This window comes from Sminthopsis crassicaudata, chromosome 6 (assembly GCF_048593235.1).
Source record: "Sminthopsis crassicaudata isolate SCR6 chromosome 6, ASM4859323v1, whole genome shotgun sequence".
NCBI lineage: Eukaryota > Metazoa > Chordata > Mammalia > Dasyuromorphia > Dasyuridae > Sminthopsis > Sminthopsis crassicaudata.
In genome coordinates, this window is record NC_133622.1 from 199,080,458 (window position 1) to 199,100,198 (window position 19,741).

The following is a 19,741-nucleotide window of genomic DNA, read 5'->3' on the forward strand; positions in this document are numbered from 1 at the left end:
AACTCTCCATTAGGCCTTCCTTCCCCAGGAAGCTCATGGTGCTACAAGATTAAATCTTCCTTATGCATCTCATCATTCTCCTCCCTCATGATTAGATTCTTTTTACCCCTTGAATTCAGGAGGACCCGAGTTCAAATCTGGTCTCAGACACAACACTTCTTAGCTGTGTGACCCTGGGCAAGTCACTTAGCCCCAGCCTCAAGAAAAAAAAAAAAAAAAAGATTCTTTTTACCTGAAGGGCAAGATCTGGGGCTTAAGCAATTTTCCTCCACCTTTTCCACCAGCTGCTCTACTTGGCTTTGATTCCTTCAATATCATCTTTCTTCCCTCTCCCCCTACTAACGTCTGCCAGCCCCTCAACTTTTCAGCTTCATTTTATATATTTTCCCACTAGATTATAAACTCTTTGTGGGCCAGGACAGTCATTGTTATTTATCTGTATACTCATTGTTTAGTACATTGCCTAGAACATAATAGGTGTTTAAGTCCAGCAAATTGGCTTGTCCAAAAGAAAGGTCCAACCCTGAGAGAAATCTAACAGACAATCTGCCCAACACAATCCTCTCTGAAGCATTGCAGTTCTGGATCCAAGTTGCTTTGGCCACATGGACTTCCTACACAGGTGCCTCACTACCATTGTAATTTAAATGTGTCCACTTTCCCCTAAGCCAATATATCTCAAGTTTGTGGGAGGGATGAAGAATTTACTGCTCTTTCTATTCCATCTGAATAAATGACTTTGCTAGGAGCTCATTGAATCTAGTAGTTGGTTAGTGAGAAACATACCGATTGGAGCCCAAGAGCTACAATTTTAGAAGAGTAATATTATGTAGTAACTCATCCTTGAAACCTGGAACTATTTGTCCTTTTGAAGATTCAATTGTTGATTGCAAGCTGGAGGAATAGCTCAAGAGTTGAGTACTCAATAAGGAAATCTTAGAACCAGTATGGAGAAGCATGGTGGAAAATAGGTTGAAGGCCAAGTGAAGCAGAAATAATAGTACTAGTTTCATCATTACCCATTCCAGTATAATCCATTATTGCAGTATGTAATGTATAACAAAGCTGGAAAAGCTTGCTGGGATAGGTTACAAATATCTTTAAATTCAAAGATTTGTATTTGGTCCTAAAGAAAACAGTTTTCAGAAGCAATGTGGAGGCTGGATTGGAAGAGAGAAGAAATCCAAGGCACAGAAAGCAGTCGTGAAGCTACTGCACTAGTTAAGATGAAAGGGTTTAAACTAGGTTGGTGGCTCTGTGGCTATATACAGAGAAGGGTCAGGTGTAAGAGATAATATATGAAGATCAACAAAGGTAATGAACTTGGTCCCAGTGTATATGGATTGTTAGTATATTGTCTCATTATATATAGTTAAATATATATATGCTGTCACCCTCAATAGAATGTTTCCTGTAGGAAGGAACTCTTTCATTTTTATTTTTGACTCCTCAATATCTGGAAAACAGTACTTATATAATTAATGCTTGTGGATCAAATATAGACCACCTGGACAGAATGAAGAAATAAATAATTTGGGAAACATCACAAGCCCAATATGAAGGCATGATATAGTAAAAACGACTTCAATTACAGTCATCTAGTAAGAGTGCTATCAAAAGAAGAGCAAGTAATACTTTTAACTTGTCTTAATAAATTTATGCTTCAAAAAGTGAAGGAACCAATGAATAGAAAACTGCAGAAATAGAAAACAGCAAATTTGAAAAATTTTAAAGTGAATACTGAGCAAACTTACAAATCAAATTAAGATCCCCCCCCCCCCCTCCGCTAGGGTTAAGTGATTTGCCCAGGGTCACACAGCTAGGAAGTGTTAAGTGTCTGAGACCACATTTGAACTCAGGTCCTCATGAATTCAAGGCTGGTGCTCTATCCACTGCACCACCTAGCTGCCCCCTCAAATTAAGATTTTTAAATGACACGTACAAAAGATGTAAAGAGAGGTTGACAGAAGATAAATATAAAATTGTAGAACACTTTTGTAAAAAGGGTCAAAAATGTTAAAGCTCAGAATGCCATGAGGCTGTTGAAAAAACCTAAGGGATAAGTTTTTTTTTTTGTTTTTGTTTTTTTTTTTTAATGAAAAGTTCAATTGGGTTAAAAAGGATAAAAAAAAGAAAAAACCCTAATAAGAGTAAGTTGGCCACTGACAAGTGATAAAAAAGAGAAGACACAAGTACAAAACATCCTATTTCTTTTCTCTCTCAAGAAGAAAATCATTGGCCTGGAAATGACAAAAATAACTAAAAGACTGAAAATCAAAATAAGGAATTAGTAAGAGAACCCAATGATTCTTGATAAACAAATTAAAAAACTACACAAAAGAATTGGCAGATGTGACTATTAAACTGTTTTTGAAAAGTTGTGGACAAACTGACTTTCTAAAAAAAAGAGATGAGAACCTACAACATACTTTAGCATAATTCTATGTTATGAAAATGACTAGTGAATATATAGATAAGTGAACTGGTTCATCAAGAATAGATTAATACTTCCTTTTTTGACAATTATTAAACAAGTATATCAGGGAAATGCTATATAGTTTACTTGGAGTTTAGCAAAATATTTCACAAACTCTCATGTTATTCTTGTGTAAAAAATAGATACAGACTAAACAGTACAATGATTAGATGGATTTGGAACTGGTCCAATAGATAGACCCAAAGAATTATAATTATTTGATGTCAACTTGAGTACAGGTCTTCAGTACAGTATTCCAGAGATCCACTGTTAGCCCTGTGCCATTTAACATTTTTAATGATTTGAATGTTTAAGATGGCAAATTTTGTCAAATTTTTAGAAGAATTAGAATGATTCCATGACAGGATTATAAAAGATCTTGATAAGCTAAAACACTGAGCTAAAAAGATTGAATTTAATGGAAATAGAAATGTTTTAAAAGATGGCTTAAAATAAACTTCACAATCATGAGATAGACAATACTTTTTAGTGGACTGCAACCTCAGTTATCAGTGTGACATAAATTGACAAAATCAATCAATGTGACAGTGTGAAAAAAGCTACAACGTGGAAGAGATTATTAAGCTTGCTCTACTTGGCCCAGAAGGTAGAAATTAAAGAAATAGGTAGAAATTACACAGGCAAGTTTATGGACTTGAGGCAAGGAAAATCTTTTAAATGGGGAATGGAATGCTTCAATTGGTAGTAGCTTGCCAGTAAATAGAAGTCCAGATAACCACTTTTCATGTATGTGTAGAGGTGATTCTGGTCCAGATGTGGCTTAGATTAAATGGCTTCAGAGGTCCCTTCAAGTATAATATTCAGTGATTCTAGGAGCTAAATGTTGATGTTCTCATGTTTCATCTAGATAGGGGCAAAATAATCCATACAATGAAGTTCCCAAAGATCCATTTTGGTATGAACAGTAAGACAGAAAAAAGTGAAGGGTTCTCAGTGAGATCCAGGCTCTATGTGTCAGGAGGGAATCTGGCAAAAGGGTTACACCATAAAATACTGAATAGAAGACATCACAGACCAAAGTATTAACTTGATTGTTTTGTATCAAGAAATTCTCCAAGTGTGAAGACATTTCTGTTCGGAAAGATGATTGCAACATATATAAGGGGCAGTCAATAGCACCCTGGAGGTCAAATCTACTTTATGCCATCTACTTAATGACTACATGATAAAAAATGCCATCCAGCTTCAATATACAAAGCATTTTTAACAAATTGGAGGAAGGGAAAAAACAGAAGTCTCTTTACCATTTTCCATTTCTAACATTATGGGATAATAATTTGCTCATGTTTTTACATTTCCATTTTACTCTTGGTGTTTAATCACAGATCATTTTAAATATTTAATCTATCATATACAATCTTTTAACTATTTTCATACTGTCGGCTTTAGAATTGCAGATCTTTCTGAATATCCCAGAGAGTATCTGCACTCTTCTTTAAATGTTGTTCCTCCTCAGAACTCAGATTCAGCTTCACCATATCTGTGATACCAATGTACCCCAAAATACAAGGGACACTAAGGAAGACTTCTTCATTTATTCCATATAGGCCCTGAAAGGCAAAATGAAAGAGTTTTTTTTCCTAAAACTCATTTTAATAATATTAAGATTGAGGGAGGGATAATCACTTCAAAACACTTCCTCAACTATGCAAAGACAGTTCATATATCAAGTTTTGCACCACAAGAAAGGATCTATTATGCTAACACTGTACTCCAATAGTATGATTCTTAGAGCTGGAAGGGGGATCAGAGATCACTCAGTCCAAGCCATATCTGAAATATTAATCTATGGAACCCTCCAATAGCAGTCACCCAGACTCTGCTTGAAGATCTCCATCTACCTTACAACCTGGACAGCTTTAATTTTTAGGATATTTTTTGACACAAACTAAAAATCTACCTATGTGTAATTTCTATCCATTATAACTCCCAGTTCATCTTTCTGGGTAAGCAAAACAAGGTTGATTGATCTTCAACAAGATGACTATCAAATCCCCTTTGAAGGTCTTCTGCCCTCTAAACTAAGCATATCTACTTTTTTCAAGCTTACCCTTGGTTACTGTAGTCTTTCACTCCTTCACTATCCTAGTTATCTCCTCTGGACATGTATCAATTTACCAAAATCCCTCCTAACATGTAGTGTCCAGAAATGAAAATGCTAATCAGAGGCTATTTTTCCAGTGGAGTACAAAAGTGATGAACCTGGAATCACAATCTCCCAGTTTCAAGTTCTGGCTCTGCCATTTACCTACCTGTGAAAACTTGGTCAAGTTACTCGACCTCATTTGTAAAATGAGAAGGCTAGATCAGAGGATCTCGAAAGTCTGTTCCATTTCTAGGATCCTATATTTCATTAGCATTACCTAATACCAATTTTTTTTTTCAGCTACCATATCATACAGCTCACTGAACTCATGCTCATTTAATTTTCCTAAGCACTGTTAAAACTTCTATACTATACTTGTTCAGCTAACTTTTTTAACCAAAACATATTCTGCTTTATTAAACTTTATTGTATTAGATTTGACTATTTTTTCTGGCTTATCGAGGTTTTTTCTTTCTAAATTCTGTCACCCAGTAAATTAATCCATTTCTAACTTCATTGACTGTGTATTATACTCATCTCTATTAAGTTCTTCAATAGATTGTAAACTCCTTAAGGGCAGAAACAATTTCTTTGTATCGCTTACTTCCTTAATAATATTTGTTGACTTAAAAAGGATATACATTGGAAACTTGAAAAGGGTATCTAATCTATTTCTTTGTCTAATTATTAATTTAAAAAATTCTTCATTGTTTGTTTTTCCAAAGAACAAAAGAGGATTTTGAAAATGTGAATATGAAACCATGAATTTCTTTTTTATCTAGATTGGCTATGTTTCAAATTTAACCCAGCAGTACCAACACTGCTCTGACTGGCTTATGATCCTTTTGAACTTCCTCCTGATCTTATGTAGTTTTTTAAATGTTTTATTAAGTTGTTTTTCTTCTATTTTTTCACTACTTACTCCCTACAAAAAAATTCTACTCCAAAAAATTAAAAGCCTTTCTTGTAATAAAAAAGAACAGTCAAGCATTGGCCATCTGAAAATACATATCTCCTTCAGCAGCCGTTTTCCATCACCTCTGAATGGGAGACATGCTTCCTCGTGAACCTACTTAACACACACTTGGTCCCTGCATTTTTCAGAGTTACTTTCCAGAGATGTTTTCGTTTATTGTAATTGTAGTCACTGTTCTCTGAATTCTGTTCATTTTACTATCTGAATCCAGCTCTCTTTTAGAGTTTATTTTATGGCACCATAGTGACTATTTTTCCAGTATGTCATACTGCCTCTCTTACGACATGGCTCTTAGGACATATGTTCATACATATTTGTACCTAATAAATACTATGTACTTGCAATAAATTTCTCTGATAAATGTCTAAGATTTTTTTCCTACCTATTTCCCTTCTTAGTCTAACTGGATTTTGTAAGGTGGAAAAATGTTTCAATTTTATGTGATCAAAACCACCCTTTTTCCCCATTAGAATCATCTCTATGTTTTATTCAACCAAGATAAATCAAAATGGATACATGGCCTAAGTATAAAGAGATGTTACAAGAAAATTAGAAGAACATAGAACATTGTACTTATCAGATTTATGGATGGGCAAACAATTTATGAATAAACAAGAGATAGCAAAGTTTGGTAGAAATTGGATAATTTCAATTACATTCAATTAAAAAGGTTTTGGAAAAATAAAACAAATGTAGTCAAGAAGGAAAGCAGAAAATTGGGGAAAATTTTCCATAGGCAAGGTTATCAGGTAAAAGTCTCATATTTAAAATATATAAAGTTCTTTTTCAAATCTAAAAACTCATAAAGGGGCAAAGGATATGAATAGGCAGTTTTTAGATTAAAAAATCCAAACAATGTATAGCTGGATAAAAAAATGTTCTAAATCATTATTGATTAGAGAAATGCAAATGAAAACAAACCTTAGATTTCATTTTTTTATCTACCAAGATTGGCTAAAGTAATAGCACAGGAAAGTGACAAATGTTGCAGGGGATGAGAAAAAATTGAGACACTGAATCATGTCAGTAGAATTATAAAATTGAAGAGCAATCTGGAATTATGCCCAAGAATAATTATTAAACTATCTCTATCCTTGATCCAGCAATACCACTATTTGGCCTGTTTCCAAAGATAATTATGGAAAAAGGAAAAGAATTTATATGTTCTAAAATGTTTATAGCAGCTCTCTTTGTGGTGGCAAAAATGGGAAATTGCTTATCAATTGGAGAATGGCTGACCAAGTTGTCTGTAATTGTGATGGAATACTACAGTGCTATAAGACATGAAGAGCTCAACGAATTTTTAAAAATCTGGAATGAATGAAATGAGGAGAAACAAGAGAACACTGTAATCACACAGTAATATTGTTTTATGAATAGCTTTGAGCAAATAAGTTATTTTAACTATTATAAATAACCAAATTAATTACAAAGGACAGATGAAGAAAGAAGCTATCTGCTATGGTAGCCATCTGTAGAATGGAGAGAAAGAAGGAAAACAAAAAACTATGTGATAATTTTATTGTGTATTTGAAAGGAATAGCAAGTTATATGTAGCAAACTTGCAGTTTCATTACGATCATCTTTTTATTTTACTATGATATGAAAATTCTTGCTTCATTGCATAAATTAAAAATTAAAAATAAATAAATCTCTTCCCATCCAGAATTGTGAAAGATTTCCTATACTTTTCTTATTTATGATTTAACTTTGTATATTTAAGTCATTTAGGTACTTTGTGTTATATATACACACATACATATTATACACACATAGAATGAAATATTAAGCTAAAGCTACTTTCTGCTGAACTACTTTGCAGTCTTCCCAGGAGTTCTTGTTTATACTCGTGGTTCTTATAACACAGTATTTCATTACATTCATATACCTCAATTTGTTCAGTCATCCTCCAAGTGATAGGGATAAAATGTTTTGTTTGTTTGTTTTTTAACATCACATTGATTTTCTTTTTTTTTTTCTTTTTTTCTTTTTTCTGAGGCTGGGGTTAAAGTGATTTGCCCAGGGTCACACAGCTAGGAAGTATTAAGTGTCTGAGATCAGATTTGAACTCGGGTCCTCCTGAATTCAAGGCTGGTGCTCTATCCATTGCGCCACCTAGCTACCCCCATCACATTGATTTTCAAATACATTTCTCCCTACACCAAATATCAAGAATTCTTTTATAGCTAAGATTAAGAAAAAGAAGGAAAATGTTCAACAAAAACAATGAACGCACACCAAGTACTATTCTGCACCTGGGAATGAATTTTCTAAATTTACTTCTCTGACCATTGTTATGATTACATAGCATCATACTGTTGTAGCAGACATATATACATGTGTGTAATACACACACACTTCTTGGTTCTACATTCTGCATTACTTCATAAAAAATCTTTTCAAATTTCCTTGAATTCTTTATACTCATCATTTCTTCTGTCACATAATATTCTGCTATATTAATGCAGCACAATTTGTTTCACCTTCCCCTAAACTATGGGAATCTACCTTGTTTCCAATTTTTTTCTAGCACTGACTATTTAATGAATAATTTAAAATAATTTTGATAAAAAGCTGAAATTAATGTTTTCACATAAATTGAACATTTCTTTCTATTTTTGACCTCCTTATTGGTCTAAGTAAGATGTGCCTAAGATAAGATCTCTGAGTAAAAAATATGACATTTTCATCACTTTTTTAGAATAATTCCAAAATGTTTTCCTGAAGGGTCAGTCCAATTCATAGTTTCATGAACTATTACTGTGCTTAATCTTCCCAAAGCCCCTCCAACAGCCTTAAAATTTTATACATTTTGGGGCCGCTAGGTGGCGAAGTGGATAGAGCATCAGCCCTGAAGTCAAGGACCCCAGTTCAAAATTGATAGCAGACACTTAACACTTCCTAGTTATGTGACCCTGGGCAAGTCACTTAACCCCAATTGCCTCAGCCAAAAAAAAAAAAAAAATTCGGTCAATTTGCCAAGTATTTAATAAAAACTCAGTTTTAATTTTAATTTATCTTATTATTCATGATTTGGAGTAAACTTTCATATGGAAGCTGATCATTTGCTTTTCTTCTGAAAAACTTTGTTAATAAACTGACTTTCTCTATTGGAAAATGTCTCTTGGTCTTACTTGTATAGTTCTTATTTATCTTGTCTATCAAATTATATCTTAGATATTAAATAAAAAGATTTTCTCCTGCTTGACGGTTTGCCTAGCTACACTGATTTTGTTCATACAAGAGCTATATTTTCATTTTAGGTCACTGAAATTGTGTATTTTATCTTTTATGATTTCCTTTATCCTTTATTTTATTAAGAATATCCCAGTCATGGAAAGACAGGCACACTAATATACTGATTTTGCTTGGATTACTTGCCACAATTTTCTGCCTTCACTTCTATATTAATATTTAATGTTACTAAAATCACCATTATGATTGACTATACTACAAATGTTAACATGATTTCAACTGGGTCCTCACTGCGCCAAGGGAATCCTCCCTAACGGGATTTCATATCTTTCCAAGAGTGGCTTTTCCAAACCTTTTCATTCTTTCTTATGCTCTTTTTCCACTGTCTCAGGCTGAGAACTTTGCCTTAGACTAAAAAAATTAAGACTCTTTACTAAGAGCTGCCTCTCTTCCTCTCACCCCCCCACCATGCCTTCTGCCCTAGATGTCCTTCACCCATCTCACACAATGAGGTGGGTCTCTTCTGTGCATGAGTTATCCTTTCCCATGCCATCTTCTCTCTTAGACACTCAGCTATGCTCAACCTCTCATTAATCTTCAATCTCTCCTTGTCTATTGGTTGTTTCTCTCCTACTTATAAATATGGTCATATCTCTTTTCCATCCTTAAAAACAAAACAAAACAAAATAAAAAAACCATACATTTAGTTATCTCCATCAGCATCCTGAGCCAGTGAAGTGTCACAGTGGTCAAAGTGCTCATCCTGGACTCAGGAAGATCTGAGTTCAAATCCAACCTCAGATATTAGCTGTGTGGCCCTGGGCAAGTCACTTATGTTCTGTTTGCCTTAGCCCACTGAAGGAAGAAATGGCATACCACTCTAGTATTTTTGCCAAGAAAACTTCATGGACAGTATTGTGCTTTGACCTATGGGGTCCTAAAGAGTCAGATATGATTGAATGATTTAAACATCAATATCCTGTGTATCTTTCTCCTCCCTTGAATGAAGAGGTTGGAAGACAGCTAAGACTAGAGTAAGGGCACCAGTTGTAGATGACTTTTTCAAGGAGTTTAACTTGTAAAGGAGAAAGTTTGATATGACAATCAAATGAAATTATATATATATATATATATATATATATATATATATATATATATATGTATACATACTTCCATATGCATATATGTATATATGTATATCGCTTTTTACATCTTTTAAGCTTTATATCAGCTTCCAGAGAAAGAAATGACAGAATCTGAACACAGACCTAACCACATTCGCTCCCTCCCTTCCTTCTAGGTGTTGTAGTGGATTAAGCATTAGGCTCAGAATTAGGAAGATTCATCTTCCTGAGTTCAAATCCAACCTCAGACACTTCTCAGACACTGGACAAGTCACTTCACTCTATTTGCCTCAAGTTTCCTCACATGTAAATGAACCAGAAAAGAAAACAGCACACCATTTTGACAAGAAAACCTCAAAATGGAATCATGGTCAGAGACAACTGAAATAAAACAATACAACCAACAACATTTTATAGATGAAGAAAATGAGGCCTTTAGAGACTTAAATAATTTGCCCAGGGTCACACATCTAATAAATGTCTAAGTCAAAGTTTGTTTGTTTTTTAAAAATTTTTCATCTTCCTGACTCTCAAGACCTACCTATACTACCTACTGTGGGCCTAGCTGCCTTATGAAGTAAGAAGAACCAGAAAACATAGTGATGTGAACAACAGAAAAACCAACAACAAAACTCTCAAATCCAGGAAATTACTATGACTAACCTCTGACCTCAATGATTTCCTTTAAATCCCTACTAAAATTTCACTTCTACAGAAAGCCTTCTCCAATTCTTATTAATTCCAGTGCTTTGACTCTGTTAATTATTTCCTATTTATCATATATGTAACTTACCTCGAGGGCAAATAATCTTTTGCCTCATTTTGTACCCCAGTGCTCAACATAGCTCCTGGCATATAATATTACTTAAAAATATATATATTTGTTGATTGGCTGATAAGAGAATATATTCTCTTAACAGAAGTAAGGAACTATGGATATACAACACTGGTTAGTTTTGAACTAATTTTTTCCCTTTTATGCTTTGTTATAAGGGATCTTAAAATATTTTTAGTTCTGAAAAGTACTTCCAATATTTTTAAAAATTTTTAAATGTCTTTACCTCTTACTTATATATCCAATCTGGAGCTTATTATGATTATAAGCTGAAAGATGTTAGTCTAAATCCAACTTCTGTCAAATTGCATTCTGTTTTTTCTAACTATTTTTAGAGTTCTTACTTCAATAGCTTGAATTTTTGAGTTCACTGAACACGAGGCTGCCATATTAATTTAGGTCTTACCTAACCAGTCTGTTCCCATAATCTATGTTTCTATTTTTAAAATTTATTTATACTAAATATAAAATGAAGATTACTATTTTATAATTTAATTTGAATCTTTATGATCCTCCTTTTTTTCCTATTTTTTCCCCTTTTCTTGTCTCTCTACAGATGAAGTTGCTTTAATTTGACTCAAGAAAAACAAGCATAAATTTATGTCCAAGGCCCTGAACTGCACACTGTCAAAGATATAATAAATACAACATAGTCACTGTCCCATCCTCCAAAGAAATTGCAATCTAAGAAGGGACATAATACTAAGAGAATAAAAGAGGAGGAATAGATCACTATTAGCTGTGGTAATGAGATATCTACATGGATTTGAATTTGACTCTGAAGGACAGATAGGATTTCAACTGATACAAATATGGGAGGAAGGAATTGTGGATATAGATAATGGTATAAGCAAAGGTGCAAAAGCAAAAATCATGGCATATGTTTATAGAACTCAACTACATGGAGATCACGAAAAGTAAATAAGAGATTGTGAAATGTTTTGAATACTGAAGTAAAAATGCTTAGACTTTATTCAGTGGGGAACCAGATAAGGTTTTTAAGCAATGGAGTGATGTGATCAGATCTGTGATGTTAAGAAAAGAAGAGTGAAAAGAGAATGTAGTTGGGGAGGTTACTTTGGAGATTATTGCAATAATTCAAAAAGAGAGCTATGTGATAGTAACATAGTAACAATGTAACATCAATGAAAAAAGAGCAGTTTTATGAGATGTAACTGATGAGATTTAATGCCTCAATTTAATGTTGGATCAAAAGAATAAAAGATGACTAAAGTTTCAGGTATGAGTGAAAAGCAGAAAATAATACAACTAATAAAAATGATGAAGTTAAAATGATAAAACTTGTTATGTACAAGTACCTTGATCATGGTGGAAACTGGATGCACTCTTCTAAGATTATTCATCATAGTTCTTACCAAATCTGCCACAGACAGGCCAATAGCCCATGAAGTGTATCCCTTTAGCTTGATAACCTCATAAGCACTACAATGATTTAAAAAAAAAAAAAAAAAAAGTCAAATGCAAGCAGAGAGAGAAAAAAAAAAGTACTCATCAAGCCTGAGCACAACTGCTCTACTGACATTTCAAACTGGTATTTCACAAACATCTTTAACCCAATATGTCCAAGACAACTTATCTTTCTGTTCAAACCCACTGATATTTTAAACTTTTTTATTATGTTAAAGACACTACTATCCTTCCAGTCACCCATATTTGCATTTTCAACATTATCCTAGATTCTTCCCTTTACTCAACATATCCAGTAAACTTGCCAAATGTAGTTTATATTGCCATAACATCTCTCCTATCTGACCCCTTCTCATTATTTCCATGGACACCACCTTAGTATAGGGATAAGACTACTTGACTAGACCACTACTACAATAGTTTTCTAGTTGGTTTCCCTGCTTCCACGTCTTAGAGCATATAGACTAAACTCAAGTGACACCTTCTTCAAGAGATCTTTAAATTTCCAACTTATTAATACTACTCCCCACTTAGTCACAAAGTTTATTTTGTATGTATCTTGTATTCATTTCTCTCTGGACAAAGTGTACTCCTACCAGTAGAATCCAAGTTAACTTCTGTCTGTGAATTCTTGGTGCCCAGCATAGAGAAGGCACTAAAATATTTAATTACTGTCTAATATTTCTTCTAAGGAGCTAATACTCGCTAAACTTTATAACATTATATAAATGAGTGATTCTTCTCAGTTTATCATATCCAATACTTTATTTTTGCCCTTGATTTTATCCCTTCTCTTCCTGACTACTCTGTATCTTTCTGTATCAATTCCCTCCTCTCTTACAATTTTCATCTCTCCTGTTTGAAGGCTATTTCTCTTGTGCCTACAAACATATTCATGTCTCACTCAACTTGAAAAATCATTATACAGTTGTATCACATCTTTCATTCCTTTTACGGCAAACTTCCTTCAATTTCTTAGCTCCTTGTTAACTGGTTTCTATTTCTATTGTTTTATTTAAACTGTTATGTCTAAGGTCTGCATCATCAAGTGGTTGCCAAATATGATACTTTATTCTTTGTTCTGAACTGTTCTATAATACTTAGCAGTGTTACAAACCATAAAGTATTATATAAATATGAGTTGTTACTATTAACCATTCTTTATATGAATTTTTCTGCTCCCCTTCCCAATCCTTTAGTTTCTATGACACCACCTTCTCCTGGCTCCTTATCTTTTTAATCTTGTAACTGCCATCTATCAATTTGTCCAGTTACATGCCCCAAAACATTGACTCTTCCATCTCTCTACTCCATACTTTCAATTTTTAACTCTTATTAATACTGCAGCCAAGATCTCTTGAAAATTCATTTTTGCCTTCTCAGTCTCTTACTAATACCTTGAGTCCCATCTTTCCAGGACTATTCCAGTCCTAATTGATGATCCTTATCATTATTCTCTTCCTACCCCACCACTACCTTAAAAGTACTCACAAAATTAAAAATGGCTCTTCTTTCCCTTCAAGAACCCAAGAACTAAAAATTTTAAATATAAAATTTTAAATATAATTTTACCTTTCAACTACCTGTCTATGAACAGTTTTCCAATTCTCTGAATCCTCATCAGTTCCTAAAGAGGGTTGTAGTTTTTTCAGGGAAACACCAGCAATATTCACTCCACTCCATACAGGCACTGAGAAAAACACATCCCAGAATTAGCATATTTTATTCATGTAACTTCAATAATTTCAATTCACTTACATCAGAATGCTGGCCCTTACTATCAAGCTTAAAAACCAAAATATTCCAATAGATCTACGATTTCATTGATCCATTCACAGATATCTTTCAGAGTTTTAATTATATCTACTTAATTTCTACTGATTTTCATGATATATAGGTCAAATAAAACCAAAACAAATGTATTTATATCTTTGAAAGCTTTTCTGTGAGCTGGAATTTCTTTCTTTTTTTCTTCTTTTTTTTAAAAAATTTTTTATGAAAGCTTTTCCTTTTCAAAACATATGCATAGATAATATTCAACATTCATCCTTGCAAAACCATGTATTCCAAATTTTTTCCCTCCTTTCCTCCCACTCCCTCTCATAGATAGTATGTAATCCAATATATGTTAAACATGTAGAATTCTTCTATACATATTTCCGCAATTATCATGCTGCACAAGGAAAATCAGATCAAAAAGAAAAAAATGAGAAGGAAAACAAAATGCAAGCAAACAACAACAAAAAGAGCAAAAATTCTATATTGTGATCCTCATTGAGTTCCCATAGTTCTCTCTCTGGGTATAGATGGCTCTCTTCATCACAAGTTTATTGGAATTGAATTGAATCATCTGACTGTTGAAAAGAGCCACATCTATCAGAATGGATCATCATATAATCTTGTTGCTACTGTGTACAATGTTCTCTTGGTTCTACTCACTACACGTTCATATAAGTCTCTCCAGGCATCTTTGAAATCATCCTGCTGATCATTTCTTAAGAGAACAATAATACTCCATAACATTCAATACAGTAACTTATTCAACCATTCCCCACTAATGGGCATCCATTCATTTTCCAGTCTCTAGCCACTATGAAAAGGGCTGCCACAAACATTTTTGTACATGTAGGTCCCTTTATGATCTCTTTGGGATATGGGCATAATCTCTGTACTTTTAAATATATATATATATTTTTTTTTTTTTCACATCAAGCCCATTTCCAAATCTAACCTCCACTTTTAAGAAAGTCATCACATATAATAGAAAATAAAGGAGAAGGGGGAAAATTCAGCAAACAACAACAGTATATGGACTGTTCCATAACCATAGTACCCCCTCTATAAAAGCTAAAGGAAGGTGAATTTTTTCCTCTCTTTAGGACCAAGCTTGATGACTTACAAGGAGTATACCTAATGTGCTTGGGGATTCTAATGGTGAACACAAGTTCAAAAACTACTACCTCTTATTTTCGTCAGTCTAATTCTCATAACTTGTCGTGGTCTATTTATTTCTCCATAAACTTCTCCATTCTCAATTGGATGTCAGCTAACATTTTTTTTTCTTCTCTTCTTTGTTCTGTTTATATCTAGAATGTCAGGGCTGATATAATTCAGTTCCTTTATATCTACTCATTCACTGGAGAAGGAAGTCTCATTAGAATAATAATAAAATAGCTAAGTTAATCTTCATGGATGGTCTAAAAGCTGTATAATTCTAATTATTCTAATAATGTTTTCAATAACTTCACATGTATAATGGGTATTATACTGTTTATTTTCTCAATGAGTCAGAGAAGGAATGGAAGGAACATATACAAAATGAGTACAGCAATGTAAATGTAAAAACCATACAAAAATCAAAAGTGAAAACAGCAAAATTTAAAGTATCATGCAGGATTCAAATGCAGAATATGAGAAGAATATCCCTCCTTCCTTCAGGATGTTACATATTGCACTTTTTCAGATTTTTTCAGTATATGAATTGGTTATATAATTTTTCCTCTTTTGTTTATTATCTTTAAAAATATGTGTACTATTTGATGGCTCTTGGGGAAAGGGAGGGATACTAGGAAAAACTAATAAAAAATAATGTAAAAGACAAAAACCATCAATAAATTTATTAAAATTTTTTTAATATAAAAAATAGAAATTGCCTGTTTACATTCTTTGACCATTTATCAACTAAGGAAAATCCTACTTGTTCAAGATCCAGCTTAAGTCCATTTCTTCTCTTTTATGAAGCCTTCTTAAGCCTATAATAAATTCTTACCATCTAGTATCTTCCAGTCAGGGATAAAATGTTATATTCATTTATTTTCTAAGAGCACATTACATAGTTATTTTGTTCTTACATCTAGTTTTTAATAAGGGCAAGGGCTATATCTTAAATTTTTGTGCCCCTCATGATACCTAGAATGGTGCTGGAATATTACATGTCAAATATGAAAAAATGTTTTTATAAAAGCATCAATTATATAATTAACTTAAATAATAATTACATAATTTAAAAAACAAGCTTAGCCCTAAAAAAGATCTCTTTCCTTTCAGTGTAAAAGTTGGAAACATATCGTTATGTGCTGTTAAACAGAGATGTCAAATTTGTGGCCAGCTCTGCTCTGGACCCAGAATGATTTAACTGTATGTATTCAAATGTTAGAAAATATTTAACAAAATAAAAATACAGTATAACAGAAGTAATGTTAATTTGCAATTTTCTAGTTCAATATTTGGCCCTAGGGATCCATTTGTATTTGAGCTTAACACAAATGCTCTAAAATATATTGTTTCAGCTAATCTGGATGAACTGCTTTTTCCTTGTCATCTCACCAAATTTAAAGAAAAATATGCTTTTATGTATCTCCTATTAAGAGGTAAATCTCCTAAAAAAAAAAAAAAAAAATTCTAGCCAAATAGCAATCTATCATGTTCTTAAATATCTCCTGGAATTAGAACAATGCAATTTAAAATTTGAATTTAATAATCTAGTCCATTCTATAAAGATAACACCTTTCAAAAAGGCAAAAGTTGTATTTACTTACCACTAGAATCACCATGCTCCCCAATAATCCAACCATGACAGCTTGTTGGATTGACGCCCAGCCTACTCCCAATTAGGAAACGGAAACGGGCAGAGTCTAGATTCGTTCCACTTCCAATAACTCGGTTCGGGGGCAAGCCACTCAGCTTCCAGGTGACATATGTCAGAATGTCCACTAAAAACAAAATTCATATTAGAAACAAATTTTGAGATACTTATTCATCCAAACCTTCTTTTAAGAGTTGTTTTTCTGAACTGAAAATATCCTATATTCATACTGATTCTTAACAGTATACACTGGTTAAAATTGGTAGATTAAAATATTTGTCATTTGTTAATGTCAGCAACAGTAATAATATATAATAAGATGGTGAAAAAATATCAATTATTTTTCAGGTTTATTATCTTATTATTACCCTATATAGGCTCATGGTAATATGAGGTAGAGTTGCTGAGTTAATAGTTTCTTCAATTATATATTTTAAAAGTTAATATTTTTCCTCAGTAATATATAAAAATAATTTTAACACTTTTAAAAATTTACCGGTCCCTAGTACATTGTTGGTGGAGTTGAACTGATCTAACCCTTCTGGAGAGCAATTTGGAACTATGTCCAAAGTGCTACTGAACTGTGCATACAATTTGATACAAGAGTCTCTCTACTGGTTCTATATCTGAAAGAAATCAAGAGGGAAGGGGACACATGCAAAAATGTTTGTGGCAACCCTTTTTCTTGAGAAAGAAGAAACTGGAAACTGAATGGATGCCCGTCAGCTGGAGAATGGCTAAATAAATTATGGTATATGAATGATATAGAAGATTATTGTTCTTTAAGAAATAATTAGCAGGGTGATTTCAGAGAGGCCTGGAGAGACTTACATAAACTGATACTAACTGAAGTGAGTAGAACCAGTAGATCATTATACATGGCAATAATAAGATTACATGATCAATTCAAATTTTTCAACATGAGAAGAATTCAGGCAAATTCCAAAAGACTTAATGGAGAGAGCCATCTGTATCCAGAAAGAGAACTGTGGGGGCTGAATGTGGATCACATAGTATTTTCATATTTTTGTTGTTTGCTTACTTTTTACTTTCTCATTTTTTTTTCTTTTTTGATCTTGCACAGCATGTTAATTGTGGAAATATATACGTAGAAGAATTGCACATGTTTGACATATATTGGATTGCTTGCTGTCTAGGGGAGGAGGTAGGGGAGGAAGAAGAAATTTGGAACACAAGGTTTTCCAAGAGTTGATGCTGAAAATTATCATAGCATATATTTTGAAAATAAATTTATCTACAAAAAATGATAGTTTTGTTTCTTCATTGTCTACTCTAATTCTTTTAATTTTTCTTCTCATTGCTAAAGCTAACATTTCTAGTACAATATTGAGTAATAGTGATATTAGTTTATTAATTTATAAGATTATATATATATATTATACATATAATATTATATATATTATATATAGATATAGATATAAATAGATAGATTATTAGATTTATTAGATTATTAGATAATAGTGATATTCCCATTACAGATAATGCTTGCTATTGGCTTTATCATTTTAAGGAAAGCTTCACTGATTCCTATGCTCCCCAGTGTTTTTAAAAAGAATAAGTGTTTTATTTTGTCAAAAGCCTTTTCTGTATCTATTGGGATAATATGATTTATATTGGTTTTATTATTGATATGGCCAGATGTACTCATCAGTTTTCCTAATATTGAACTATTCCTGGTATAAATCCCACCAGGTCTTAATGTATGATTCTTGTAATATTTTGCTGTAATCTCTTTGATAATATTTAAAATTTTTACGTCAATATTCATAGGAGAAATGGGTCTATAATTCTGTTTTGGCCTTTCCTGGTTAAGGTATCAACACTATATTTGTACCACAAAAAGAATTCTTCATCTATTTTTCCAAATAGTTTATATAGTATTATTCTTTAAACATTGTTTAAAATTCATTTGTAAATCCATCTAGCCCTGGAGATTTTTTCTTAGGAGTGTATTGATGGCTTCTTTTTCTAAAATGGGGTTAAGTATTTTATTTCTTCTTCTGTTAATCTAGGCAATTTTTATTTTTATATTCATTTCACCTAGGTCAGATTTATTGGCATACAGTTGGGCAAAATTGCTCCTAATTATTGTTCTAATTTCCTCTTCATTGGTAGTGAATTTACCCTTTTCATTTTTGATACTGGTAATTTTTTTTTAAACTAAATTAACCAAAAGTTTGTTTTGATGTGTTTTTTGCATGTTATTTTTTATTAGTTTTATTAATTAGTTCAATAGTTATCTTGAATTTTTAAAACCTTTTTTTTTCAGTAATTTCTATTTGTTATACAATTAGAAAATTTTAATTTTTTTTCCTAGCTTCTTTATGCCTGCCCAATTGATTGATCTTTTTCTCTAATTCATGTAAGAATTTAGAAATATAAAATTTCCCCTAAGAACTGCTTTGGTTACATTCATTAAGTTTTGGTATGTTGGGGTAGGTAGATGGCATAGTAGGTAGAGCACCAGCTCTTTGGTCACAAGGGACCTCAGTTCAAACCCAATCTCAGACACAATACTTTCTAGCTGGTGTGATCTAGCTGGGCAAATCATTTAACCCCAATTGCCTCAAGTGAAAACAAACAAGTTTTCATATATTGCCTAATTATTTTAATGCTTTTAGACAAAATTATCATTTCTATGATTTTTTTTACCCACTCATTATTTTTTTAATATTTTTTCATTTTTTTTATTATAGCTTTTTATTTACAAGATATGTGCATAGGTAATTTTTCAGCATTGACAATTGTTCCAACTTTTCCCTCCTTCCTCCCACCCCCTTCCCCACACTCATTTTTAGTTTTAAATTTTCCTTTTTTATTTTTTATTTTTATTTTTTTCTGAGGCTGGGGTTAAGTGACTTGCCCAGGGTCACACAGCTAAGAAGTGTTAAGTGTCTGAGACTAGATTTGAACTCAGGTCCTCCTGAATTCAGGGCTGGTGCTCTATCCACTGTGCCACCTAGCTGCCCCAATTTTCCTTTTTTTTATAATTCT

General features: G+C 32.7%; 1 protein-coding gene across 3 annotated transcripts in view; it reads right to left on the reverse strand.

Moving 5' to 3' along the window:
• Positions 1-3,791: 3,791 nt before the first annotated feature.
• Positions 3,792-19,741, reverse strand: part of LOC141546571 (L-lactate dehydrogenase A chain-like) — a 39,567-nt gene continuing 23,617 nt past the window's right edge. For all 3 annotated transcript variants that reach the window (XM_074274506.1, XM_074274504.1, XM_074274507.1), the window contains exons 5-8: positions 16,680-16,853; positions 13,714-13,831; positions 12,033-12,156; positions 3,792-4,047 (exon numbers count right to left, since the gene is read on the reverse strand). In XM_074274506.1, coding sequence (XP_074130607.1) covers positions 3,883-4,047; positions 12,033-12,156; positions 13,714-13,831; positions 16,680-16,853 — 581 coding nt within the window. In that variant the 3' untranslated portion in view covers positions 3,792-3,882. The remainder of the gene's footprint in view (positions 4,048-12,032; positions 12,157-13,713; positions 13,832-16,679; positions 16,854-19,741) is intronic.